General features: G+C 38.5%; 3 protein-coding genes and 1 long non-coding RNA gene across 6 annotated transcripts; 3 read left to right on the top strand and 1 right to left on the bottom strand.

The window, feature by feature from the left end:
* Positions 1–176: 176 nt before the first annotated feature.
* On the bottom strand, positions 177–7,511 carry LOC103703626 (glyoxysomal fatty acid beta-oxidation multifunctional protein MFP-a-like). 2 transcript variants are annotated; one of them, XM_008786538.4, is made up of 18 exons: positions 7,135–7,509; positions 6,555–6,626; positions 6,404–6,460; positions 6,261–6,317; positions 6,099–6,166; positions 5,916–5,997; positions 4,327–4,382; positions 3,905–4,207; positions 3,737–3,823; positions 2,843–3,017; positions 2,600–2,721; positions 2,313–2,476; positions 1,988–2,242; positions 1,677–1,798; positions 1,399–1,520; positions 941–1,089; positions 706–844; positions 177–617 (listed from the first exon to the last, which is right to left on the bottom strand). In XM_008786538.4, the coding sequence occupies exons 1-18, from the start codon at positions 7,226–7,228 to the stop codon at positions 582–584; spliced, it is 2,160 nt and encodes a 719-aa protein (XP_008784760.2). In that variant the 5' UTR covers positions 7,229–7,509; the 3' UTR covers positions 177–581. The 2 variants fall into 2 exon arrangements, with proteins under 2 accessions (XP_008784760.2, XP_008784761.2); XM_008786539.4 differs by lacking the exon at positions 3,737–3,823 and having other exon boundaries at positions 7,135–7,511.
* Positions 7,512–10,722: 3,211 nt separating this feature from the next.
* Positions 10,723–18,284, top strand: LOC120105779 (Fanconi anemia group I protein homolog). The gene is made up of 14 exons (XM_039118518.1): positions 10,723–11,307; positions 11,401–11,482; positions 11,596–11,784; positions 12,079–12,143; positions 12,234–12,393; positions 12,478–12,720; positions 12,809–12,925; positions 13,109–13,300; positions 13,396–13,477; positions 13,592–14,559; positions 15,303–15,813; positions 15,892–16,082; positions 16,229–16,685; positions 17,974–18,284. The coding sequence occupies exons 1-13, from the start codon at positions 10,937–10,939 to the stop codon at positions 16,676–16,678; spliced, it is 3,621 nt and encodes a 1,206-aa protein (XP_038974446.1). The 5' UTR covers positions 10,723–10,936; the 3' UTR covers positions 16,679–16,685; positions 17,974–18,284.
* Positions 18,285–19,191: 907 nt separating this feature from the next.
* Positions 19,192–25,811, top strand: LOC103703627 (dynein light chain 1, cytoplasmic-like). 2 transcript variants are annotated; one of them, XM_039118517.1, is made up of 3 exons: positions 19,192–19,665; positions 19,780–19,885; positions 25,392–25,811. In XM_039118517.1, exons 1-3 carry the CDS (start codon positions 19,468–19,470, stop codon positions 25,424–25,426), a joined length of 339 nt encoding a protein of 112 aa, XP_038974445.1. In that variant the 5' UTR covers positions 19,192–19,467; the 3' UTR covers positions 25,427–25,811. The 2 variants fall into 2 exon arrangements, with proteins under 2 accessions (XP_038974445.1, XP_008784763.2); XM_008786541.4 differs by having other exon boundaries at positions 19,203–19,665; positions 25,344–25,811.
* A 188-nt stretch (positions 25,812–25,999) lies between these two features.
* Positions 26,000–26,496, top strand: LOC120105767. Its single transcript, XR_005508074.1, has 2 exons — positions 26,000–26,181; positions 26,261–26,496. It is a non-coding gene; the product is annotated as an uncharacterized LOC120105767 (long non-coding RNA).
* The last annotated feature ends 981 nt before the right edge of the window (positions 26,497–27,477 follow it).

Below are 27,477 nucleotides of genomic sequence, written 5' to 3'. Positions count from 1 at the left end.
TACCATAAGAAATCATCATTTGATTTTCTCCATCCTTTTTGAGGGCCTTAAATGCATTAATAATCGAGATTATTTTTACGAAAAGATAATCGTGTACCATGCTTGCAGGAGTTACTCAAATCTTCGCAAAGTATAAGATGAAAAAGAAAAACATTAATTCAAAACGACAATTAGTATTTTTGAAATCCATAGTATTAGAATCATGACCATAAGTAAGGTAAAGGGATCCAATTTGTCATGAAACAGAAATTACACAAGATCTGGTTACTGGTGAATCCACACTACCTCAGTTCCTTGTGTTTCTAATGGCACATCACATAGCCACTCGTCTTTTATACAAAGCAAGCATACTAAATATAACTCACAACAATCGAGGGATGGGGAAAAAACATGCTGCAGCTACCATATGCTAATCCTATTTGGGATCATCATAAAAAACATGGGCTCTTTCCACAGCTTAGCTTGAAAACAATACAATGTCCATGTTGTTCATCAATCACTTAGCTGAGAACAATACCATCAAAAATAACTTGCCATCAATTCCATGGATAAAAGGATGAAAAGATCGCCGCACTAGTACTCTATAATCGGGACTTGGCTTGATTAACCTGGGCACTCTGCATCCATTAAAGATACATTTAGATGATGAAATGGACAAACTACATTGCTCAATGCACCATTCAAAGAAAAGAATTCAACTCTCACCAGAGGTATGCCTCTTGTGGCTCTTTCTTTCAGATATGCGCAAGGCTTGAAAAAATCGCCATACATCTTTGACCATTCCTCCAGTCTAGAAAATACATAATTTGCCCCTAAAGAGTCGGCCCAAAACATAGTGCCACCCCTGGTGTCAAGAAATGATGTCAAGTGCAGCTTTGTAGCAGCCTACTTAGCAAGTAACCAAGAATCACTTACTAATGTTAATGACAAAGAATATGACCTGTATGAGGGAAAACCCATGCCCATGATGGAGGCAATATCAAGATCCGATGACTTGGAAGCAATTCCTTCATCGAGGACACGACAAGCCTCATTTACAACAGGGAAGAATATCATCTCTATTATATCTTTATCTGCTAGCTCGATCACCTGCACTCATCCCTAAAATACATTAATGCATCTGATGCATTTTGAAGTTTCCAATAAGTGGCAACTCTGGTTTAATTGTGGGAGCACAGCATAAGAAACAAAATAATTATATCAACAATCAACAAGTTGCAAATAGTAATATTATTTGAATTAATAGCAATGATGTTGATTATCACATGGGAAAAGGATGAAGTTTAACAAAGAAACCCAGACTGTTTCGACACTATGTGCAGATAAGGCGGAAGTAATCAAGTAAAATTTAGTCCTAAAATAAGAACAGGATTCAGTTTTTAGAGAAAACAAGGAGACCTTGGGGCCTTGGGTAACAGCAGATATGCTCCTTGATTTCTCAATGTACTTCTTTATATCAGGATCTGGACTAGCCTTCCATTTTTCATCATACACATAGAACCCCTTGCGCGAAGATTCACCTGTCATAAATGTTACAACTTACAAAGGTGTATGGGTACTGAAATTTTGGGCTCTGATGCGGTAGATGGATTGGCAAGTGAATTGCCATAAGGCCTAAAGGAGGATATTGACATAATCTTGCACTAATTCTATAGCAGTCAAAAAAACATTAGTACCTATCCTTTTATCCTGAAGCATAATGGGTATCAACATTGACCTGTAGCATCTCTCAGGGAAACTTTGGAGGTATTGGGTACCAGTAGCCACAGCGACCTTGAACCCAACCAGATCAGCCAGTCTGTGTAGACACAGCAATAAAAGGCCTTAGGTCACTCAATTACATAGGAAACAAGCAACAATCTTTCTGCTCTCCCCAACCTCAGACCAGATGACTTATCAAATCCATTGCCTAGTCATATGCAATATGGACAGTTCTAATAAGAAAGATAAATCCAAATTCCAGTTTCAAAGTAAGATTTATTAATACCTGAAAGGCCCCATTGGCATTCCAAATTTGGTAATCACACGATCAATCTGATACACATCTAAGCCATGATCAACAAGTAAAGCGGCTGCCTGTGAGTAAGGAAAAAACATCCGATTGACAGCAAAACCAGTACAGTTCCCAACAACAATAGGGGTTTTATGAATCTTCCTTGCAACACCTAGCAAGTCCACAACAACTTGTGGAGAGGTTGTACGAGTATAAACTATCTCCAAAAGCGGCATGACATGGGCAGGACTGCAGAATAAGAACACATCAGATGGAGGTACAAAAATAAAAAGAAACGTTGCGCTTAAAATCGCATTACCTAAAAAAATGTGCACCCACAATACGATCTTGCGACATAGTCTTCTCTCCGATTGAATTTAAGTCAATCGTCGAAGTGTTACTTGCAAGTATGCAATGAGGAGGGCAGTATTTTTCCAGATCAGCAAATATTTGCTGCTTTAAAGACACATTCTCGATAACTGCCTGTCACAACTTACAAATGTTTAAGGCCAATCAAACAGAAAAAGCAAGAGTTGAAAAGACAAATAAAAGTTTCAGAGGATTGGAATGAGAAAGCTAAAAGGAAAAGATTAACTATGAAGTTACCTCAATGACCATGTCCACATCTTTGAAGTGCTCATAGTCAAGAACACCTATGAGGAGAGAGAGGGCCTTCCCGCATTCCTCTTGAGTCATTTTTCTTTTCTTGACATAACCCTGCAAATTGGCTGAAAAGAAACCTAGAAAGTAAGTATAATAGCTATCATGCATGTGAAAAAGAAAGAGATATAGAATTTAGAAAAAAAATGTCCCCTATATAATGAGGAGGTTAATTGAAGTCACAGTAACCTTTGACTTTGCCAATCCCTGACTGTAAGAAGTTCTCATTTACTTCTTTTAGGATTACCAAATAATTGCTCAGTATCAGTGCAGTGGCAATTCCAGAACCCATTAAACCTCCTCCAACGATCGCAACTTTACGTATTCTTCTGGGCGTCAAGCCTATGTCGGTAATGCCGGGAACCTATCACATCACAAAGTGTACAAACTAATAGGTTCACTGAAAAAGAAACTCAACATAGCCTCCTAAACATGCATGGCCTCCAAAATAGTGCAATATTCTTCAATGAAAACAATGGAAAATAGCCTCCTATACAATATCTGTTACGAAATTCTATTATCAAGGAGCTTTCTGGAAAAACTTCATCAGGATCACATGAGAAAATGTCTACTGACAATAGTTTCCCATAACTAATCACAGCAAAACAAGTAAACTTGAATAGCTGCAGTTAATCAAAATGATTAAGAGAAAGTTCCGGGACCAGTAGGCTATACCATCAGGTTTACCTACGCATGTGCACAGATTTTGTACCTTAAAAACTAGCCCGTTTCAAAACCAAGGTTATTGCAGAGTTGTCAAGAAACCAGTTTCTAGAAATATAGAAGCATGGTATACAATCTGTTTGTTGTTTCAAGCATCAAATCCTTAGATCAATAAATTGTCATTCTTAATTTTGTCAGTTTGGCAGCAAACATCACCTCATGAATTCATGTGGTAGTAGTTTTATTTATCTTAACGATGGGATCACAGGGAATTATGGTGCATCAAATTTAGAAAAAAAAAGGACATGAGTACAGCATTAGAAGACTGAGAACAAAGTTTAATCCATAAACATGGCACATGGAGAAGCAAAAATGTACTAAATGCATATAACCTCAAATGCCACACAGAATTCCATTAACCTTTGAGGTCGCACGTTGTGCAAAGAAGATGTGCATCAAGCTCTTGCTTGTCTCAGAAGATTGAAGCATCCGAGAAGAGTACAATTCCTGTCAACACCAAATGTTAGACAAATGAAAAAAGTTTGATAACTGGCTCTACTAGGAGATACAGCAAAATAATAAACTTACCTTCCAAAGTCCGGCTAGGGGTCCTGAAACTATACCCTCTTCAATGACATCAATACAAATCAGAGGATGTTGGAGTTTAGCAGCTTGTTTTTGAGCCTGATCTCTTGCAAAATTGAGAATTTCTCTAGCCATCCCAAGAGGCTCTAATTTGTCAGTTCTGTAAAGACTTTTAATCCATGGCCTTCTTAATTCAACAATGTCCAAAGCCCAAGAACGAGCAGTCTTGACCAGTTCATCGGGTGAAACAATGGCGTCCACAAGACCCAATGCATGAGCTTCGTCTCCATTCATTGACTTGGACATCTATGCAGAGAAATAGAATATGAAAGTGATGATCCATGAAATTTGACTTAAGAACTGAAGGTAGATGATTTTTTAACAAAAACAACAATAATAGGCAACAAAAATTAAGAGCAAATTACCAGCATCATTTCAAGAGCTTTTGAAAGACCGACAAGGCGTGGTAGACGTTGTGTCCCTGGAACAAGGAAAGTATGTCTGATAGTGCAAAAGAATGCAAAGGTAAATAGCACAACAACCTGTTTATGAGAGAGACAAGTTTGTAAAGTCCTTTGCCTACCTCATTACTCTGTGCTAGTCAATGGGCACAGTATTACCAAACCATAAAAAGAGTATTTACTCTGTGCTAGTTAAACTTAAAAGAATGCATAAAAAGAGGTCATTGCAATAAGTAATGAAAGATAAACATGAAGAATTACGGTAAAATACATCATCATAAATGAGCAATCATACGAGGGCAGTTGATAAGAGATATTATGAAAATAAATAAATAAACAAAAAAAAGGCTAATATAAGCAATACTATAGCACATTAATTAAGTAAAAAAGGTTGTTAAGGTATCATCAGAAATATCATAGCATAGTAACATAACATGAGTTATGTGTGCACCAACTAGTCATAGAGTTAAATTTTAAATATTTTTCTTCTATTTTTCTTGAATGATCGATCGGTTAGCAAGTTCAGAGTTAGCTATAATGGAGGGAGTGTTGACATCCATCACTTGTCATGTGACACATCATCAACATTCATCAACTTAAGGTATATAAATGCTCAAGTTTACATTAAAAGCCAATTCACCAAATACTATATATTTGCTTTAATGCCTATTTAACAACTGCTCTCCTCCCCTACTCAAAAGAAAAAAAAATGCTGGTTGAACACTATTTGAAGCAAGGTTCGCCGTCTTGGTACCAGACCTCATACCGGTGCCACACTAGCACGGTGTCGGTATGGTATGGTACGGAATTTTTTTAGCGTACCGAATGTCAATACGCCACCCATACCAGTACCGAACCGGTACGGTATGCCCCGTACCGCCCGATTTGATTTGAAGTGATCAAATCCCACCTCCCGAACTGGCACGGTACTTTGGATTTTCGTGCTATGTTCTCCAAAATCACAAAATATGTTTTCCACATTTAACTGGTGAATAGGTATTACATGCAGTACCAAATTATTAGCAAAAAAAAAAGGAGGAAAACTCATAAGAATGGGTGATAATAAGCTGCTTAACATGGTACATAAATGGTCCTTGAAAATATAATAGTCTAAACTCTCAAGATCATTCTACTGTATGTGGTTAATATGTATAAAACCCTATTCATAGTTTCAAAGCTAACCAAGCTATTAAGCATGTGCTAGATAATTTCTGACTTGAACCCTAACCAAAATATAAATGTTGAAGGGTATGCCGCATATTCTTCCACAATTACCAAGCCTACATCATTGCATATGGAGACAGTGGTTCGGCTCAACCATTATAGAAAGCTTAGAGCTAGAAACCTGTGCAACATGGTATTATAAGAGAAATAATGCAACCACTTTTGCAATTCCAAGGAAGATTTCCCAAATGCCTAAGACCATGTTCTATCTCACTAATATATGAATTTAGAATTTACTTTTAAGGAACCCACTTTATTATAGTTCATGCATTATGCAAGAAAAACTCTTCTTCTGTAAACTGGCAAGGAGAACATGTTTACAAAAATACCTCCCATGCCGGGAATAATTCCAAGCCGAAGTTCAGGCAAACCCAGTTGAGCAGTAGAAGTAGAAATTCGACCATGACATGCCTGACCAGGGAAAAATGACCATGTTACATAAAATAGCTTAACTTCAGAAGCAAACTAAAACTGAGGTGAAAAGTAATTTAGTAATATATACCAACACATACCATTGCAACCTCAAGTCCACCACCAAGAGCAAGGCCATCGATAGCTGCCACTGAAGGTTTTCTAGCACCTGACAAGAGGAAAAATATGGGGAAAAAGTGATATAAAATCTTCTAAAAATAATAGATGCTAAAAAGAATCAAGCTAAAAACTCTAGCTTATACCTTCTAAAGTGTCATTGAGAAAATCATTTGCTGAGAAATCAACCTTTGCCTGCTTCGCTGATGGTATAAAAAAGTAAAATTAACAAAACAAAGAAAGCATATGATAGGAAAAATGTTGAATGTCAGATGCATGCTAATCTTACTTTTTCCCTCTTGAAATGCACTGATATCAAAACCTCCTGAGAACTTCCCTCCTGCACCTGTCCGATTGTCACAAGGTGTAAGTGTAATCATATAATGTCTAACAGAAATCTGTTCAAAACAGAAGACTCTGTTACATAAACTGCTAGATACCTGTGAGGACAATCGCTTTCACATCATCTCTTCTCAAAGCTTCTTCATAATTCTCTTTTAGGCTGACTAGTACTGCAAAAAGAAACCAGACAACATATTTCTATTGAATTTAATTAGAAAAATGATACTTTAACAGTTCAAAGGAAACCATAATTTTTCAATACTGAATAAGAGTAGATCTAACATCAGGGTATTCCAAAAAAAGAAATAATTATGGATAAAGTACATGAAATGCAGTATCTTTGTCAACTCATGCCAAACCAATTTACCAATCAAGGTGCTGAGTAATGCAGCAACTGACCCCAAAGCTTAGTGATACACTATCCCTAAACTTAATGTATCCACCTACAAAGCTTAGTGATACATTAAATTTTGCTAAGAGCAAATTCACTTAAACCATTTAATGCAAGGCCATTAAAAGACAAAAATTCAAAAAAATCTAAATGATCAAATCGCATAAACCAGATGAAATCATCATCCAAGCTGAAAAACACATCATATATAATATTTTCTAGGTCCAAATACACGTCCCAGGAATAAAAGGATGCAAAGCGAAAATTTCAAAAGCAAGAGAAGGTACCATCCAAGGAGAGGGCATTAACGGGAGGGTTGACAATGGTTATGACAGCGACCCCGTCCGCTCCCACCTCCATCTCCGTCCTACCCCTTCCCATCTCTCTCCCTCTCTCTAGAGTGGATTTATTTTACTGCTGAAGTGCGGAATTTGCGACCAGCCCGGCGGCTAAAGTTCTTTACGAGGAGAAACTTCGGCGCTGTGGCCGCAGAGATGGCTGATGAGGCGCTGCACGGTCCACAAGATCTATGCGAAAATGGCCGACAGAGGGGGACGGACGGCCTAATTTGGCATGGAATATAAGGATTGGAGGCGGCAATCACACCGGGAGTGGTCGTACCGCTGGTACTGGGTTTTTCGGCTGGTGAAATCACCGATAACCAACTCGGTGCACCCTCCCCGGCCTCCGTTTGGCAATAAAAGCTGGTGGTCACCCTCCCTAGCCTCCGTTTTAATTCAGATAATAATAATAATAATTAGAAAAATTAGCAGGACTTGCTCGAGCCTGGGCAATTTAATGCCTTCTTTGATGTATTACCAACTTTGCCGTCTTAACATTAGTGCATAGAAAGATAATTTCTACTTTATCTCGAGCTTCTACGCAATCCAAAAAAAAAATCAGTTCACCACCGAAGATAGTAGCACGGTGGAAATGGAGCTTTGATTCCACCGAAAAGGCTCAGATTCGAAACGTGAGGGCGTCGATTAAATGTGGAGACCGAATGCCTCCCGCTTGGTTTACCTGGTGGAGTCGCTATCTAGTCTGTCGTTTATTTAGGTGGTGCTGATATAACGTACTCACATAGTCACATGATGATAGGGTCGCCACGCTGGTTGAGCTCTACCACGGATGGAAAAGGTATAAGTAAAAAAAGATTCTACCCGCATCGAACATTCTCCAGCGAGAAGATATATATTTAAACTTAGTCTGATATAACTTATTGGACATCATTTTATATATATAAAAAATTTATGTTTAAATTTAGCCTAGTCTATAACCCAACTCATCGGACATGAATATTATATACCCAATCGTGCCCAATCGTTCAAACAATTTTTTTTTAATTGATTTAGTTCTGATTTTAAAAATCCGAATTAAATGGGTTCGGTTCAAAATAATCCTAACATGATTATCATCCGATCTATGCATGCCTCTAATTACTACAAAAACAATATCATCTTGAATAAAACTAGCACCACAGAAATCATCACTAGGCGCTCAAATCAGCCTCATTGACTGATGACTAGAGAAAAAGAGATGGTGGGCCGTCTGTTTCCAAGATGAACATCTTGGACTCGCCAAGTTGGGAGCTAATAATTACATACAAGAAGAAGGAGGCGAGGCGTAAAAAAGATAGGTTAATATTGAAACTCCATGAAAATTTTTCTCTAGTGCTCATTTTAAGATGGCAAAGCTGGCTACACCCGGAAGAGGGCATTTAAAGAGCTTTGAGCAAAGCAATCTCTTCTATGACAATATCATTGATCATTCAAAAGATCTAAATAAATTATAAATAAGCTGTGCTACCTGATACAAATTTCGAACATGAAAAATCACATATTGATCCATGCCCTCACGTGTAATTTTTTGTATGATATTTTCAACTTACTTTAATGTTCATTGTTGATGTCATATTCTTGCCGATTATATTGTTTCCACTATCTTCTTTTGCTCTTTAAGAGTCGTATTCTACTAATTTTTTTATAGTATTTTTTGGAGCAAGAACTTTTGCAATTATTAAGTATATTGCTTGATCTTTGATTTTAAGATTATAATATTTAACTTACTTTGGTTCTGCCGCTGCCCTTCTTGGAAACGCTATTTTTGGCGTCTGTTGTGTTCGTAATTTATGTATAAAATATATCCTGGATGGCGCAAGACAATGACTTTGGAACCACCAGATTCTAGCTTATTGAGAGGCAGGTAAAACTTCACTACCTTCGCACCTGGCGATTTTTATTATTTAAAATACATATACATAGGATCAGTTTTAAAATTTATATTTGAGAAAATAAAATCACAAAAACTAAGATGGGAACATGTTTGGTATTATTATTTTTATATTTTATTTTCAAAAATTATTTTTATCATTTATAAAAATATAAAAAAAGAAAATTTTTTATTTTTATTATTTTTATATAGTCGTCTGCACCATTACTATTTCTATCACTGCTATAGTTGTCTTTCCGCACCACCATTATCGCAGTCATCTTCATCACGACTGCTGCAGCCATTACTGCTACCACTATCATTACTACATCATCGTTGCCCCTTAGATCACTATAGCCTCTATTGCTTTCACAACTATTGTCATAATTTTGTTCACCACCAACATATTTATATATTTTTTTAATAATTATTTTAAAATTTTATGATTTGAAAATAAAATAAAAAAATATTTTATTTTTGAAATAAAAGAATAAAAATACAAATAAGAATAATGCAATATGGAACCATAGTCTATACATCTTAATTTTAAATATTTTTAGTCAATATCGATAACAATAACCGTGATAAAAAAATATTTATGATATGAGATGTTAATAAATTAAAATCTCACATATGTGCAACACACTAAAAGCTACAAGACGTGGCCCATAAAATATACTTGATGATGGGAAATTGGAAAAAAAATATATGCAAAAAGTCGAGCTATATGAGAACAGCATGCATATAATCAATTCAAGATGAAATGCCAAGAGTTAAGAGAAAAAATGTTTTTTAGAGAAAGTGAAGCCAAACTTGGATAGAGTTGCTGCCCATTCTTATTATAATACGAGGTGTTTGGTATTGGGTCATCATCAAGAGTAACCAAAACTAAACTTTCTCATTAAGCAGATAAAAAATCAGGTTATTCTGGGAATATAGCATGGCTTGAATCAAATTAAACAGGTTAAAGGGCTAAACATTGCCACGGTGCCACCCCACGTATCAAGCATTGTTCTGGGAACAATTTTAGTAAATCAAGTTAATTGGGCCAGCCCAATAAGCTCAAGCTTCAAGCCAGGTTCCGGGTTCCGGGCTTTCGGCCCAGGCCACGCTCTTTTCTTTCTCTCTCTTCCCCACCCCAAGTTCCAATCATCATTTCCCGCGCAAGCGCGAACACGCTCGCCAAGTTTCAAACCTGAGGGAGCGCGGCGGAGAGCAAGGAAGAGAAACGAAGCGCCACCAAGCCACGGCGGCGCCATGACCACCACCGCCAGATCAGCCCGAACCCACCACCCAGCTCCGCCGACTCTCACCGCCGACGACATCGTCCGCCTCGCCGAGGATCCATTCGCCACCCTCCCCTCCTCCGCCTCTCCCTCTGCCCTCCTCTCCCTCCTCGACTCCCCCTCCCCCTCTCCCTCCGTTCCCGTCACCACCTACCTTTCCTCCCTCCTCTCCCTCCTCTCCCGATCCCCTCCACGCGCTTCCCTCCTCTCCTCCCTCCTTCTCTCCTCCCTCCGTCTCTTCCTCTCCTGCCGCCTCCCCCGCGGCCCCGACACCGCCCTCGTCTTCCACCTCTTCTCCCCCCTCCTCCCCAACCTCGACCCTTCCGACCTCCCCTCCCTCCTCGACCTCATCGCCTTCCACCTCTCCGACATCGCCGACCCCGACGACGCCCAGCCTCTCGACCTCCTCCCCCGCCTCCTCGACCTCGCCATCGATGCCTCCGGAGAAGAATCCATCGTCCCGATCCTCGAGAGATTCCTCGCCACCGATTGGTCCAAGGCCCTGTTGGTAAAGATCGTCTCCCTCCTCCGCGATTTCCCGGCGCTTTCTAGGGTTAGTGTTCTGGATTTCGTCGAGAAGGTATTCGGAGGAATGAAGGCGGTGGACCTCCAGGATCTGCCGTCCCTTGTCTACCAGCTCCTTCTCCTCGCTTCCAAGGGGATCAACAAGGGGGCGGTGATTGGAGGGATTTTAGGGTTTTTTGGTGGGTCCCTAACGGGGCCGGCTTCGATTGTGCGGCAGGTGGAGGGGACGGTTTTGATGCATGTGAACTTCGCCGTGAAGCAGGACCCTTCCTTGGGGCAGGAGGTGCTGGCCATTGTTCGATCCGATCGTGGTGTGCTTAACCACTTCGCGGTCGCCATCCTGCTGTCGGTAGCCAGGGTGCGACGATTCAACGAGAGGTCTATTGGTGTTTTGAGGTCAGCGGTGGTGACCTCTCACCGCGACTATAAGCTCTCATGGTGAGGATTCTTTCCAATCAGCGACATTTCTCTCTTCAAAAATATGATTGTGATTTGTTTTGTTGTGTTTGATTAAAAGGTTGAAACTTGTAGGAATTGCAAGTGGTTGCCTGATGATGTGAAAGAGGAATGCCTGGAGACTGCTAAATGTGTGGAGAAAGCATTGATAAAAGCTGTAACTTTTTTTGCACTCAGCTTCTTATTTTTCCTTATGTTTGAATTATTGCACCCGCTCATACTAGTTGAATTCATCATCAAGCATAATCGAGGCACTTCACTATTTTGTAGGTGAATGAGAGCAACTATGGACGGGAGCATGTTGTACCCAGCACTGTTCAGTTTGGCTTTGTTTTGCTGGAATCAATAGATAGTGGGAGTGGAGATGTTGGTGGTTCTAGAGGTTTGATGAGCATGGAAGAGCTCGGCATTCAAATACTAAAGACACTTTTTGAGGTCCATGACATGGCAAGAAACGAGGTTTGTTTGGTTGGAACTTGTACAATTCCATTAGCTTTATGAACTGTATGGAACCATGCTTTACTTTGTCAGTGATTATTATTTAAGCCTTTTATCGCTCATTGCCAAATTTAAAATGAAAGGAAAAGGAACTGGAAAATAGATAGCAATCAATGCAGCGGTTTTTTTTTCATGGTTATTGTGCTTTGCCCCATTTATGTATCATGCCTTGTTCCTTCTTTCTTTTTTGATATTGTCATGAAGTGCAGCCTCTCAATATTTTCTATTAAGGATTTGATTTCCCCCGAGCTGCAGATAATTGAGCAGTGCAAATTTCGGATTCTTTCTTTGAAGCCTCATGAGAGCATGCCGATCATCAAGTATTTAAGCAGTTTGATTATAATTTTTTTGAGCACTTTTCTTACAATCTGATACATATCAATACAATCTTTATGTGAATCTTGTAATAGGTTATTTGGTCATCTGGTTCAAAGCTACCCTTACCCTATGCTAGATTACATTGCTCACCTGAAAGAATTACTGGACTATTTCTCTTTCATGAATGATGTAACTTCCGTTGCTCTCGTTGATGCCATCTTGCCACTGATCAAGTTCAGCCGCGATCTCCAGGTGTTGGTTCTCAAACTATCTCACTATGCAGTAATCTTTCAATACTCCAAGTGCTGTTATGATGCTGTTGATGAATATCTGCAGGATTACGTTGTTTTGGTTGTAAGAAAGGCCATGTTCAAACGAGAAGATTCAGTTCGTATAGCTGCTACTAATGTTATCATTGAATTAATTTTAATGGAAAACAGATCTAAGAAAGATGGTATAAATTCTTTACAAGAGTCATCCAGCCAAGCAAGTTGCAGCCAGCAAGCTATATCCTGTGGGCTGGGCAGAGGTCTCTTTCAAGAACTCAGTGGATTGCTTCAGAGATGTCTTTCACAACAGGTGCTTTTCAGGCACTTATAGTCATGAAAATTTCACTTTTTCCCCAGCTTTAACAAGTCTTTTGATAGCAGTTGCTTGCTTTAGACAGGCTAGAGTTAAAGAAATCATGTACCATGGTCTCATTAAACTTGTTGTGTTAGACCCGTTTGTTGCTACCTCTGTCTTGGATTTTCTCTGGCCTCACTTTCTTCACTTTTACAAAGAGGTATTTTATCTTTTGCCTCATCCTTTTGATTTTTATCTGTAGTTTGCAAAAGTTGCATATTTGCTATTATTTCTTTTGTGTTGTCTTCAGGATCATGTAAAAATTCATGAAACCATCAAATATAATCCTTAAGGAATTACGTCATAACATTGTTGGCATATTTTGGACAAATTCTTTTTGCAGGATGCAGACTCTCCCCTTAGAGTTGATGCATGCTTTAAGTTGGAGAGTGGAAAAATTTGTCTGGTAGAACCTTTGGACTATCTTTTATCATGTGTCTCTTGGATTCTTCTTCTTCAGCCACATGATAAATCTGACCATCCATCAGAGTATTCTTGGCCATGTTTTGACTTCTCCCCTTCACAAGAGAATGAGGTAAGGGAGGCATGGCTTGCCTTGCTGTCAATGGATACATCTGAAGTTGTCACTGTAAGACTTGCAGTCACAATCCTTTCTTGAACCTATTGCAGGTTGCAAGGACATCATCTGGTGAGCTGTTCTCAAATGCATTATCAAAGATCCGGAGATCTCTAAGAAAATGCACTTTAGATGGTTTTGTGTCCCCTTCAACTCTCATTGTCTGACTCTTGTTGAGCTAATATTGTTTCAATTTCAATACTTTTTCTGCTTCTGACCATGATATGATTGCTTCCATTGTTGGATCAGATGGTGAAGGCCAGAGTGAAGATACTTCTCTTCCATCACAAGGTGGGAAAACTTGTTCTCGTGGTTGGATTTTGCTTGGAATTATTGAGGTGTTCGTTAATGTTGTTGCTTCAGAGTTAGAGAAAGCAGCTGATGAAGAAAAGATAGTGCTTGAAAAAGAAATAATGGAGCTTGTTAGTTCATATGATTTTCTAGAAAAAGAATCAATCATGAATAAACAGAGGAGTGGCACCCGGAAAGGATCTTCGAGATATATCCAAGACAAGGCTAACAGTGAGTCCAAAGAGTACCCACATGTTTCCCTCCAAAAATTATCTCAAGCAAGGAGACCTTTCTTTGCAACCTCAAATATCCATCAGCTTCTAGTGACTGCACTTAAGTCAGGCAATGCTGATTATCCTGACAAACACACTGCTTCTCAGAATCATAGTCAATCATCTTCGTGCAAGACATGGGACCAGTGTCTGAAGCTAATATCATTTGCTTTAAAGGCTTGTCTTCATCATTTACAATCAATCAGTTTGATGAAAACTGGATCAAATAATGATCCATTGAAAACTTTATTCCATGGAGATGTTAAACAGCTGGGACAACTTATAATGCAGCTGGTATGGCTGCTTAAGTCTGGCCTAAAACTAGAAAAAGATCCTAAAAAGATAGAAGGCAAACGGAAGACAAACATAGAAAATAAAGGAGACCAACTCTTACTATCATTGTTATGCTTGAATGAGTTGTTCAAGCTAAATTCATCTGGGGTTCATTTTGCTCAATTGATTGAGGATATGCTTATCCTGCAAGCACCAGAGTTGGATTCCGAAACTACAATAGATACTGCTCAGGGTATTGACAATGGGCAAGGCTCAATGCCGGAGGATAAGTTCTTGAGAAGACTCCATTTGTTTTTAGAGAAAATAATAAAGCCACTGTATTCAGAGCTTCTTGCTCTTTCACTTTTCCATGAATCTGAGGTAGCTCTAGTCCCTCTCTGTAGCTGATTATTAAGCATATTTCCTGTTTTCACACTACAATTTCTTTTCCATTGTGAATGTAGATTAACAGATGTAGTAGCCCTAGTATATTGTGTTAATATAGTACTGTGTTATTTTTTGGCTACTTCTCATCCCCCATGGTATTACCCACTTCGGAATGATTATATTGTTATGATCTTCGCCTACAATAGAACGCAGATATCTTCCTGCAATGGGGAGGAGTGCCTTACCATGTGATGAATGAGGGCTTGCTCCTTTCTGCTTATATGGTTATTTGAAACAATTAGTCTGGAATTTATGTTACTTAGTTGTTTGAATCAAGCTGCTGGTTTCAGCTAGCTTGATTATTTAGGCCGAACTAAGTGTTTTTAATGCATCATCTGAATAAAATGAAGCCTTTTCGGAATCTTTTTAGACTAATCCATTAAAAATTACTGCATTTTAATCGTTATATTTTACATGAAAATTTACACCAAAAAACTAGGGTAAATTTTGTTTCTATTTCTGTTCAATAAGTCAGCAAGTCTTCATGGGGATGGTGGTGCTTTGAGGAGTGTATTCAGCTCCAGTGAAGTGTTAGTTCATGCTGAGATGGCCTCAAGAAGGGAGGAGGGAAAAATCTCATCATCATTTTGCTATTTTGTTTGCTTCATGTTTCTTTCCATGATTTCATCTACTTATGTAGAAGATGGATGTGAATTTATTCCCATTTTCTTGTTTAGGTTCTAGCTGAATTGATAGTGATCATTGAGAAGAAATTGCCACGTCAACAGAAGACCTATCATGGAACCTGGGCTGGGGGCATCTGTAGGAGCAGCAGTATAGAGAATCCCAATGCTGCACGAAGTGTAGCGGGACTCGCCATTTATCTGATGCCTGCTCCAAATGACCTGATTGTTGCTCATGACATGGCATTAGAGCTGTTGAAAGTTATGGGATCTGAAGATAAAGATCCAGAGGAGATATCTGAAACATTTCCCATTATTAATCATTCAACAAAAAATGCAATTTCTGCTATGCTTATACAAGTGGTTGAATGTTGCATGGTTGAATTGGACTGGTCTGTATCAAAACTTAAGGCAATCTCCATTGTCAATCTTGAATTCATTGGCCTGAAAAAGAAGCACCAATTTGGTGAAAGGCTACCTGGACTAAAATTGGAAGAAGCATTGCACTTTAGGTCAGAAGCACTGGCATATCTCTTGTCCTCTTTTCTGGAGATGAACCTTAAGGGTATGCTTTTCATCCAACAATGAATAACATGCTTTGCTTTTACATCACAACCAACACTTTTATGTCCTTATTTTACAGACTCTCAAGCAGAGCATTTACTGAAGGTAACTGCAAGATTTTACAAGCTTTTGGCTCGCATGACAAAACTCTGCATTGCTCCTAAAGGTTGCAAGCAACTCTTACCTAGCCCCAAGTTTCAGAAGCTAGCAGAAGTGACTTGCTCAAGGCTCACCAGTCCTTTATACAATTTTGTTGCTCTTGTGCAAAGGGTAAATAGCTCTGCAGTCTTATTTTGCCTATGTCCGATTTAGCTTTCACTTCTGTTTCAATGATCTATATAAGCTTGTTCGTTCTACCTTTAAAGTTTCCCTCATCTCCTTTCTTTTCTTTTCCCTTTCTTTGTTTGGCAATTCAGAACCAGCAAGAGAATGCTCAGAGGAGGGGAATCATTAGCAAGATCAAAAGGGAGAATAGATGTATTCCTGATTTGATATTCCAAATTGAGGACTATGAGAAATATCTCATTCAACTCAGCAAGCTGACTAAAGTCAACTTGTTGAGGCATGCCAAGCGCAGCACAGCAAGGGATTTTAAGATCATAGAGATGAAGAAGCTTGCCATTGAGGGAGAGGCATCTGAACATGATCCCAGCCAGGCCAATTCTACATCATCTGAGAATGAATCAAGTGAGGAATCTGTAGGACCAGATGAGGAAAATGCCTCTGAGAAGGTTGCATCCCCGGAGTCCGGTGGTGGTACTCCTGATGAACATTCCGAGACTGATAAGGAAGATCAAGAGATGGAGTTAAGAAGGAAGAGGGCTAAAATGAGTAGGATTGTGGAAGACTCTGATGAAGAAACATAGGGACGAGGTATATTCTTAACTTGTCTCAACTTGTTGATAAATGAATTAGAAAATATGACAGAAACATCTTCATAGAATGTCTTTGTTCCTTTGTTATCTGTAAGTCTTGTTTATCATTTTGTTTCTCTTTTGTAATTCTTTATGTAGTGGACACTAAGAGTTAAATGCCAGTAGAAAACTGGACAAGTGCATGCTTGGATAACACTCTGAGGTTTGAGTACTAAGGGTTGTAATAGCCTAACAAATGACAAATTCTATCATTTCATGAAATGCTAGTATTACTACGGTTGGCTGCAGAACTTCGTGCTGAACACTTAGCTAAGGCCTTTTCCGTGTTATACATCATGAGAACTAAGGCCTATTTTCAAACAATTTATCTCTAATCACTGTTTTTTTCTTTTTTTTTTCTTTTTTTTTTTTTTTTTTTTTTTTTGCTAAACCGGGTGATCTATACAACACGTGTACGGATACACCCAATAAAATCGGAAAACAAAACATCCCGGAGCTCCCGAGGCAGCTCCCCGTCCCCAGCCCATAAGGTACTACCGGCATGGTTAGCCACATACGTGGCCATCTCTAATCACTGTTTTGTGAACATTTTTTTTGCTGATTATGGATGAATGGTGCGTAGCTTTTCAAGGTCTTGCTTCTGAGACCTAACAAATTTTGAAGAATACATTATAAAGCATTGAAAACGATATTATCATGTGACATAAGCATATTGCAGCCCCAGAACTGCTTATTAACTATTGCAGCTTGAGCGCAGTTTTCTTTTGTGTGTTTATTATATAGTTTTGGCTCTCATCAGAAAGAACCTGCTTTCAAGGATAGCTTTTCTTCGGCTCGTTTCTTATCTTAACCCCACAGGATTTCCAAGCACCTTCAGCTTTTTAAACTCGTTCGCTGCATGACAGTGTAACTCCATCCTTGTTGCTTAATCGTCAGGTCATCTTGGAAGACAAAAATAAACAGTATCTTTTGCTCATGCTGGGAGTTCCATCGTTGTGGAAGAAGTTTCTTACATCACTTAAATATTAATTTTTATATTTAAAAAAAACATTAGTTTGATGCTGTCAACTCTTCAATGTGAAAAATAGCAGCATTTCATGTTCCACCAATTATTCACTATATAAAGCCTGAGAAGGCATGTACTTTTTTCAAGTTTGCTTTTATGTACAGTCAATAAAGTATTTTTTGATCAAAAGTAAATTAAAGGAAAATCGTACCTGAAATTTTCTTCTCCTTTCTTTCTTGATGGAGAGGGACGGACAGCTAATCGTACTATGACTATTCAGGTTTAAATTATTGGGAGTGTACCAACCAAGAAAAAGAATCTCTGCTTATTGAGCAGAGGTTGTTATCATTGGTGTCATCCGCGGCTCACCAACTGGCAAATTTCTTATGGATCGCCCCTTGTAAAATTATCTCTATGATGTTCTTACCAACTCGAGAATGAAAGAAAGTTTGATATTTATTGCATTGGCCATGCAACAGGTTGTGCGAAATAGGGGAAACTGGCACCTGTTCTTGTGTGATGTGCATGTGGCTGTGCATCTTACACTTCTCGATATATAATGCATAGCTATTTTTACATTGAATTATTAAATGATTTGGTGAGAGATGGATCTAATCTGGTTTTAGCACTGTGGCTCTTCATTTTCTTGTGATGGTTTTTTTTCAGTTTCGTATTATCACGCATCATTATTTTCAGAATGGAAGCACAACCGTAGGATTACTTAAATATTTGGAACCACCTCCCAAGGTTCAAACTTACAACTTCCATCCAAACAGATGAAGAGTGCAGCCATGATTATTTATTTCTTTTTTCTTTTTTTATGCAATTTAAATTTTTTTGAGGTAAACCATAGCTCTTATTTGCACCAGGTCTTGTTTTTCTTTTTGTGTGGCTGACTATGAAGTTTTTAGGTGTGAAACACCTACTTTACAATGGAAAAAATTCACATCCCTTTTCAAGTACTAACTTTTCATTTGCATATCCAATTCCACAGCAACAATTTAAGCTCAAATTTAAATAAGTTCGGACCAGTCTCGTTTTAATTATAACTAAGCCAATCTGAAACTTATTTTAATCAATTATGAACCAAGCTTATAAGACCTCCGGAAAAAAAAAAGAGACAAAAAGCTGGATCAGCCTATAACCAATCACTGAATCAAAATAAATTTGAGCTAGATGCTATGAGGCCCAATCAGATGATAAACTAGTGGAGCCCATCTCTATTTCAAGGAATGATTGCACCAGTATATATCAAGCCTGACTTGGTCACAACGTATTTTGGGTGCAAATGTGGGTGCTCTGCTCTCTTGGCTCGGTCTGTCGGAAAACGCCGCGTTCTCAGGCCTCTCGAAGCCCTAGTACTGTCGTTTGCGTGCACTGAGTGCAAGCCCCTCCACAAGATAATTTGCTTTTCCATCACGCGACGCGGTATCACCACCAGCCACCATCTATCCCATCGTACGAAATACTCATGCTGTCGTCTCTTTTTCAGCATCTTGCGTGGCCTAATTTACTTTCTCCAATCTGGGCTCCGGCGGGTGGATGCAAAAAGCTTCGCTTTTTAATCCCCCCCCCCCCCCCCCCGGGATTCACTATTTAAATTCGAAATTTGAAACCGTTTTATGACGCCTGCAAGTCAAATATAAAACACGATCCAGATCTTTTATCCCGAAACTTCCATAAACGCACAAGAGGGGGAAAGAGCGTCCGCGTTGTCTTCGGGGCTGGAGCCGGCGATCTTGGAAAGGGACTGGAAGGGAAAAAGGGGGGCGAGATGGCGGACGACAGCAGGAAGGGCGTCGCCGGATCGGCGCCCTCCGCGGCGTACCTGCGTGCCTCCTCCGACGACCGGAAGCCGCCGGCGACGGCGGCGCTGGGGGCGGGGACGGGGGCCGCGGCCAGGAAGATCACCTTCAAGAGCGCGGACATGAAGGAGGAGATGCGGCAGGAGGTCTTCGAATGTGCTCGCATCGTACGTTGCTCCACCTCCTCCTCTTCTGCGTCCGCTTCCCCCTTTGATTTCTTCCGTAAAGTTCGTTTCCTGGTACTATTTTTGAGTCTCTTGATTAGGGTTTATTCTGATCAGGCGTTCGAGAAGTATACGGTGGAGAAGGACATCGCGGAGTACATCAAGAAGGAGTTCGACAAGAACCACGGCCCAACTTGGCACTGCATTGTCGGTCGCAACTTTGGTACCCCCCGATGATCTCTTCTCTCTTCTCCCATTTGTCTTCATATCAATCTTTGAGCCTCGTTTTTCTTTTCTTTTTTCTTTTTGTTGCTGAGATGAAGGTACTAACTTCCAAGAACTTATATCTGTATGCTTTTTAGCTGGATGAAGTCACGAGTAATGAATTAACTGGTGCATGGTCAAGAAGTTACCTGATTTAGAACTTGATCTATGTGCTTGTCACGAGGATAAAGGAAAACAAAAAAGAATTACAAAGAAAATGTTGATGAGAAAGCATGACCTGGAGATTTATCAATTTATCTGAAAAACATTTAGTTAGTATTAATATGTGAATTGGGATTATCAATAGAAAAATGATGGTTATTGCGAATTATTAGAAGCGTTCTTGGAATGTTTGTCCCCTCCCTTCTTTTTTTTTTTTGAACCTCATTTATTTTGATATCTTTTTTGACGAAGGATGCTTGGCAACGTCATGCCTGTGCAAAGCCAGCGCTTCTTCCTTGACTGTCAGAGTATCTTTTTGAAGGTAGTAGAAGAGGGTTTTGTTCATCCATGAGGGCCTGATGCTTATTCTTGCGGACAAGTTCACTGAGGCATTGACAGTTTTGTTACAAGGTTTTCTCAGAGATGGTTTCTGTTCTGGTTTGAATGCCGAGTCCATACTGAAGAAAATGGTAGCTTGTCCCTGCATGTTGATGTGCCAATCCATGCAATCTGGGTCAGCTGAAATCTTCGATAAACTGCAATATAAAACCTTTTAACATATCTGGATATAGAAAAACAACTTTATCTCAACTAGGATTTTTGTTCCTGTGCATTTGCTCAAAGTATGTCAGAATGAAGATATCAGCTTACCAAGTAACTATGAAATGCTAATTCCAGCCATCCACAAATTTTCATGATCATTACAAGATCTGAAGTGTTCCATATGTATCTATATTTGGGAGTCTGATATGACTCTCAGCATCTAGCTTTCCACAATCACTGCAGTATTAATGTAGGTCAGAAGCTGCCAAAACTTGTTTCATATGTGTGAAATTTTCAGCTTGCGAGTTATTCATGTCAGCTATTGCAAAGTATGCTCTACTCTTTTGCCACCAAGATGAAGAAGCTATAATAGTCATTGCTGTAACCAAGAACATTTCATTGGAGACTAAGATAATGAATTAGGCATCAACTTCTTTTACCTATCAGAAGGCCTAGTTTTCCTATGAGCCAAAGTTTGCGTAATCCTTTCTTGAAAAAGCAATCTCCTGTTCATTGCAACTCGAAACTTTATTTTGAAGTAGTAAAATAATTATCCCTTGGTTTATCTCATATGCACTTCAACATCCACATGTTCTCAAGCCATATATCTAAGTGAACCTTCTTCAATGTCAAGAGTTCGTTTAATATATTCTTATCATTTTATTGTTTTCTATAATATGTTTCTTCAAGTTTTAACAGCATGTGGTGATTTGGCAAACCAACTTCTCATTACCCACCTGCTTCAAATCTATAGGATGCTCCATTTGTCTCTCTGTTTCATATATTATAAATGTAATAAAGGCTTAGTTACTCCAAGATTCTCCTGGAAATAGAACTCTATGTTGGATGGAGTAAATGTTTTTCAATCCGTGTTTCTATAAGTTTTTCCCATTAATTTCTATTTTTGTCTCATTGATTCAACTTTGCAACATTCATAAATAGTATACATAATCACGTTCAATGGAATACCATCTGTCTTTCTATTAAGATGAAAAGATATGAGGGCATAATCCTAACTCCTGGTGCAGGCTACCACTACCACTAGAACTTACTATTCTTGCTGCATGCAGACATATCACTGTATTCTTATACATATCTAAAATGATATGTATATGACCTTCTCTCTTGCCTTTTTTTGATGGTTACCAAACTACTTTTAGTAGTAGTATGCATGTTTTCCGCAGCCTATAAAGACTGTGTGTATATCTTTTCTCTTGCTATATGTTTTCATCATTCCGTAAGCCTGAAAATAAATTTCATATGTCGATCTGCATGAGCACAAAGCCACTAGCGTTTTTGGCAGTTATGGGTATTTTTGTAATATTTGCATTAGCAGACACTGTCAGATAATCTAATGCATCTCTAGTTAATGTAAAACATCCTTGACATTTTCTTCTGTTTCTAAGATATTACTTGATTATTGGATTACATAACCTTTTTTTTTACTTCAGTTAAGTCTTTTTGGATGTGTTCACTATCTAATTGTTAAACTATAACCTTTAGATACACTTTCCAAATAGCTGATGTATTATTTTTGTACCTGTAACTGGTGTTTTGCCATACCTATAAGTTTGGGTTGATTTTGTTTTTTAGTGCAGAAAAGTTTAGCAATCCACACCCCCCCCCCCACCTCCTCTGCGCAAAAAAATAAATAAATCCATTTATAATTTTAGTTCCATGTGGCATGGTCATGGTTGTTGATCCCATTCGGTTGTACTTGTTTGCAAGATAAATGAATTTGAGAAGTGAAGTCTTTTGCGTTCATTCTTTTGTAGGTTTCATCCATATTTAGATGGAAAAACCTCATTTTCTTGTCCTTTCATTGTCTTATAGCTGAAATTTGACAATTGCTTGAATTAATGCTGAATGATGTACAATCAAATTATTGGGCTAGATGACATGACATGGCACCATATAAGAAGGATTGGTCACGTGAGGTCTGAGCAAGCACATCCAGAATTGATTGCAGTACTGGCTGTGGAAATGGGATATTTATTGTTTGTGGGTAGAAGACAAGCTTGGGTCTGATTGAAGTCAGGACCTGAAGTCCCTCTTATATCCTAGAAGGAAAATTATTATTCTAAAGTGATGGTAAAATATGCATTGGATAGCTAATAATATGGGTATTAAAGCAAATGAGTAATAAAGGGATACTGTGGCTAATTGACATACTATGAGAACTATCTCTCAAACATGGTATAAGTGCCTTGGCTTGGAGCAGGCTGCCCATCAGCCTCCTTGGATCAACACCATGCTGTCTCCAAGCTCTTTTGGAATCAATGTAGTCACCTGAAAATGTAGGAAGTAGGCACTCAACTAAAGAATAACACAATTCCCTATAAAAATAGAGGGATAACCTGCTGTGTTTCTATTTTTTAGGTTCTTTTGCCATGAGTAGGACTTGTAGGTGCTCTCAGGAAGGGAAATGGACTCAAGTTTGATTAAATTATTGCTAAGGCATGCTTAAGGAATTTTGATGCATCATGTCCTGCAGCAGATGCAATAGTGACTAAACTCGAACGAGGACCCTGAATCTAGGTTGGTATTACCAGGATGGGTTCATCCAAGACATGGATATCTATTCTATATCCATCGAACATTAGTTTTAGATTGAAAGCTTGGGCTGATGTTTTTGATGCACCAGGGGCTACTTTTCTGTTGAAGTGATAATTTGAGGTAACTCGACTCCTGGGTGATCTTGGCATGGAACCTGAGGTGCGGGGTTCCTTGTCCCATATCAGTTAATTTCTCTTGGTTTCTTCTATTGTAACTAAATGATTTGATTGTCCTTGTTGTAGCTGTAAATTGTGTAGATTTATGCCTTTCTTTTCACAAGATTGATTTACTGTATGACATTCTTCTTGATCAAACTCATGCTTTGTAATTTGATCTGCATTTGTTTGAACGGACTTTTCCATTTTCTGATTATTTATAATGCTTTGCTTGGACCATGACTGGATAACCTGTCATGGATCTGCTGTTCTAATATAACTGTCCAGCTAGTGATATGGGATCTGCTGGTTTTATAAAGTCTATATAAATAATTGTACTTTTGGCATTCTTGTGGCGGTCTTGTTGAGGCTAGAGTGGCATCATTTTTGTGAAAAATTCACCAATCCTAGGTAATATGGATGGAAGCGAGGGAAAAGCTAATGATGCACTTGGCAGTTCTGCTATCATTATTCGTCTCACTTTTTAAAATGATGACTTATTCATGATATTACACAAAATCCATGGCACCCACTATATTTGCACGATAAATAACATGCACAAACTGACATATGAAGAATTCCTCTAAAAATGAATTTTATTAAGATATTTCCAGTCTTCGTTTGTTTTTGTTCTCTATTCCTCTCTCTTCATGTCCATGTACTTTCTGAATTCTCATGAAGACTTTCTTTAACTAGTATGCAAATTCTAAATGATGACAAGCTACAACATCTTTTGTACAAGTTTGTTGTTCTAATGCTGCCCATACCCTTTTAGAACCATATCCTTGAATAACATATTTGCTTCAAGTTTTAAACATGGGAGCACAAGCTTGTGTTCGAGAGGAAATAAGAAATGGAATTGAAACTGCCTGCTCTAAATTGATAAGATACGGCTTGCTGTTTATGTTGTGTTTATGTGATCATGTAATTGTTCTGCATCATAGTGGAGTAGGTGGAGATCTGGTCCTCCATCATGCGGCACAGAGTTTGATGCCTGCTGGATGACTGAAAATTCCAGCTGGCCCATTTGAATTTTGAATTCAAATTGTTGGGCCTGCAGGTGGGCCATTTTCAATTGGGACATACTGTTATGTGATGGGGGCTTTAGGTGGAATTCGGTTGGGTTTGGACCTTGTTGTTTGGGCTCCGAGGCTATTATCTTTTTTTCTTTTTCTCTCTTGTTGTTTTATTCTGCTTTTTGTTTCCATTTCATTTCTTATGAAATGCATGTTGGACTATTCCATTGTTTGGCTCAAAAAAATTGCTCTGCATCTTTCTACCATATATTCCATCACACCCATCACTTTTACATCTCGTTACGCTGTCCCCTTTCTCCTTGGTAAATCTCATATTTGGAAATTCTAAAACACCAAAGCAGCTGAGTTCTAATCCGTTTAGCTTCTAAAAATCCACATATGCAGTTTACTTTTGGTAAATTTGATGCCCTTGTTAATAGCAGAGACCATCTTGTCTTCTTGACTTTCGGCTCAACCATCAGTTCATTCTTGGTTATATGGACTTTTATCTCTCAAAATTTTTCTTTATCACAAATGGTACTGCTACTTTAGTATTGGCATAATGGATCAGGTCTTATATTAACCTCTTTTTTTTTTGGCTTAACTGAGTATATGACTTGCTGCAGGAGAGAGAGAGAGAGAGAGAGAGAGAGAGAGAGAGAGAGAGAGAGAGAGAGAGAGAGAGAGAGAGAGAGAGAGAGAGAGAGAGAGGGGGGGGGGGGGGGGGGAGAGAGGGGAGAACCGAGATTATGACTGAACTATGTATACTTGTAACTGTGAAGTTCTACTCAATGCACAGATATTTTAATTATGTCATAGTTATCTCCATATTTTGGCTTGAAGTTTTTCCCCTCTTTCTTTTTGTCGCTTTATTTTAAAACTAATTGTTATGGATTAAGGTAATTATTTTGCTTCATTCTGTTAGTTAATCTGTCCATGGAGTGTAAATATTCTTTTTCTGTTGGTTTCTGGTTGTATTGCACAGGTTCGTATGTGACGCATGAGACCAACCACTTCATCTATTTCTATGTAGATTCGAAGGCAGTGCTGTTATTCAAATCTGGTTGACGATGACAATGATGCTCCAGCCAGTGCCTGTATCCTATTTTTGGTAAAAGTACCTGTATCCTATTAGTTAAGAGCTTCCTAGCTTGCAAATTCTCGCCCTGGCTTTCCTACACGTTGCCTGTATATCTTGGTCCATCTGTGCAATTAGCAATGCGTTGGAACATGTAATCTGAACTGATAAGCTTAGAAAGTATTTACTACTGTTAGCTTAAAATTTTAAATGTTAATGATGTTTATTGTTGCCAGGTGAGAGCGCATGTTGATTGTAAGCTCAGAGCTAGTTCCTTGTCAATTAAATCAGGAATATTTCTGTGCAAACATGAGAGCTAAAAGATTTTGTAATGCGTGACTTGTAATACAATCTTGATGCCAGTTTTGACCTGCTCTTCATTGTGTTTAGATGTAGCAGACCATGGTAATGCAAAGGTTGAGGGATTATTGTCATTTGGAGTCCTTGAACATGAAACCAGTGATGAACTGATCTTAACTACAGTAAGTTTCAAAATTTCTCACCCCTTGGCAGGATTATTGGAGCCTTATTTGATCTGATCCTAGCCAAATTACCATATTGGATTTGGACTGCATTCTTTAGAATTTCTCTTGGTTGAGTTTTTAAACTTGAGCCAGATGTGGCCCGCCTGCTTACTAACAAATGACACCCGCTGCTGGGAAACTTCTCTGTAAGCCACTTGGCCCTTTCGGAGTTCAAGCGTAGCCTCCCTTACTCAGGATTAAGGGATTCTAATCCATTTCAGGTACTTGGTGATAGTCTGATATTTTGTTTTTTTGAGTGGAATTAGTCTGATATTGTTAGTTGCAATCTTTCTTGATTAGGTTGTATCTTGATTGTAGTGGCCCCCTAAGGATTCGCAAGGCTTATTAATTAAGAGGTGCAATGGTGGTTGTCTGCCTAGTAACTTAGTAAGGTCTAGATCTGCTGATTTTACTGCACCTTTTGCTTGCTGCAATGGAATTGGAGAAGGGTGTTTGTTCCATGAAGGAAAGAGATACTATATGGAAACATTGTTTTTTAATCCGAAAAAATATATTTTAGCCTCTGGGTTCGTTAATTTGGAATTGTCTATGCTGTAGGCCATGATTTGCTGTTGGATAAAATGGTAGAAATAGCTGCAACTTCGCCTTTGAAAGCTGTGCGGAGTGTGCAAGGTGAGCTGAAAAGGGGCCCTGCACTTCGAGGATCGTGGCACTCTGCCATCCTTATTACGATACTGCTCGGTAGATAATATCCTGTCATGCTCGCGAATGAGGGGTTTGAGAGATGTCTGTACTGTTGCGTTTCTCGCCACTTTTGCCTTTAGTCAAGTTGGTGAGTCGCATGAATTGCACGTGCAGCATTTTTTTTTTTTGTTTATTTCATCCGAGGATTATATATTTCTATCCCACTCAAGTATAAGCATGTTCAATACTGTATATGACACTAATCTATCTGTTGGTAGGGTATATCTATTGGTAGGGGTAACAATCGGGGATCAAAAATTTATTAATTCAAATCTGATATTTATTAAATAAGTCAAAATTTTAAATTTGAATTAAATCTGTTTATTAAATAAATAATTTGATTTGATCCACATAACTTATTTATTAAATAGATTAGATGAATTTTTAATAGATTAAATGGATTTAAACATAATAAACAAGTTAAGCAACTTAGGTTAAACAAGTCAGAAATAGGTTAAATAGATTTCAAACAGATTAAATTAGTTTTAAAGAGGTTAAATGGGTCGGGTTATAACTTGACCCGATTATGAAATGAATAAAATAGGTCAAAAAGTTTAAATTTGAACTCAACTTATTTAATATTTAGTTTTAGACGGATTAACCCATTTACAATCTAAACTCATTTATGTCAAACTCAAATATGCTTAAAGTAGGTTGTTTATAAAGTGGGTTGATGGATCAGATCATAAATTATCATCCTTACCTGCTAGTCCCTATGAACATATCCATCCATATGAAATAAAAAGATTTGATTAGCGCGCTCATATCCTTCTTCTAAAAATTGTATGTTTATAAGAAATGCAAAATGTGGA

This window comes from Phoenix dactylifera, unplaced genomic scaffold, assembly GCF_009389715.1.
Source record: "Phoenix dactylifera cultivar Barhee BC4 unplaced genomic scaffold, palm_55x_up_171113_PBpolish2nd_filt_p 000366F, whole genome shotgun sequence".
In the NCBI taxonomy this organism is placed as follows: domain Eukaryota; kingdom Viridiplantae; phylum Streptophyta; class Magnoliopsida; order Arecales; family Arecaceae; genus Phoenix; species Phoenix dactylifera.
The sequence above is the reverse complement of the archived record's forward strand: the minus strand, read 5'-3'. Positions and strand labels throughout refer to the sequence as shown.

Excerpts from the sequence above, each read along its gene's own strand:
- LOC120105779 (XM_039118518.1), top strand. The coding sequence starts at position 10,937 with ATGAAGGCGGTGGACCTCCAGGATCTGCCGTCCCTTGTCTACCAGCTC. Across the intron at positions 12,394-12,477 it reads AGTTCAGCCGCGATCTCCAG|GATTACGTTGTTTTGGTTGT; the intron begins GTGTTGGTTCTC and ends GAATATCTGCAG. Across the intron at positions 14,560-15,302 it reads CACTTTTCCATGAATCTGAG|GTTCTAGCTGAATTGATAGT; the intron begins GTAGCTCTAGTC and ends TTTCTTGTTTAG.
- LOC103703627 (XM_008786541.4), top strand. The coding sequence starts at position 19,468 with ATGGCGGACGACAGCAGGAAGGGCGTCGCCGGATCGGCGCCCTCCGCG. Across the intron at positions 19,666-19,779 it reads TCTTCGAATGTGCTCGCATC|GCGTTCGAGAAGTATACGGT; the intron begins GTACGTTGCTCC and ends TATTCTGATCAG. Across the intron at positions 19,886-25,343 it reads CATTGTCGGTCGCAACTTTG|GTTCGTATGTGACGCATGAG; the intron begins GTACCCCCCGAT and ends TGTATTGCACAG.
- LOC103703626 (XM_008786538.4), bottom strand. The coding sequence starts at position 7,228 with ATGGGAAGGGGTAGGACGGAGATGGAGGTGGGAGCGGACGGGGTCGCT. Across the intron at positions 6,461-6,554 it reads GAAAGCGATTGTCCTCACAG|GTGCAGGAGGGAAGTTCTCA; the intron begins GTATCTAGCAGT and ends ACAATCGGACAG. Across the intron at positions 845-940 it reads ATGGGTTTTCCCTCATACAG|GGGTGGCACTATGTTTTGGG; the intron begins GTCATATTCTTT and ends TCTTGACACCAG.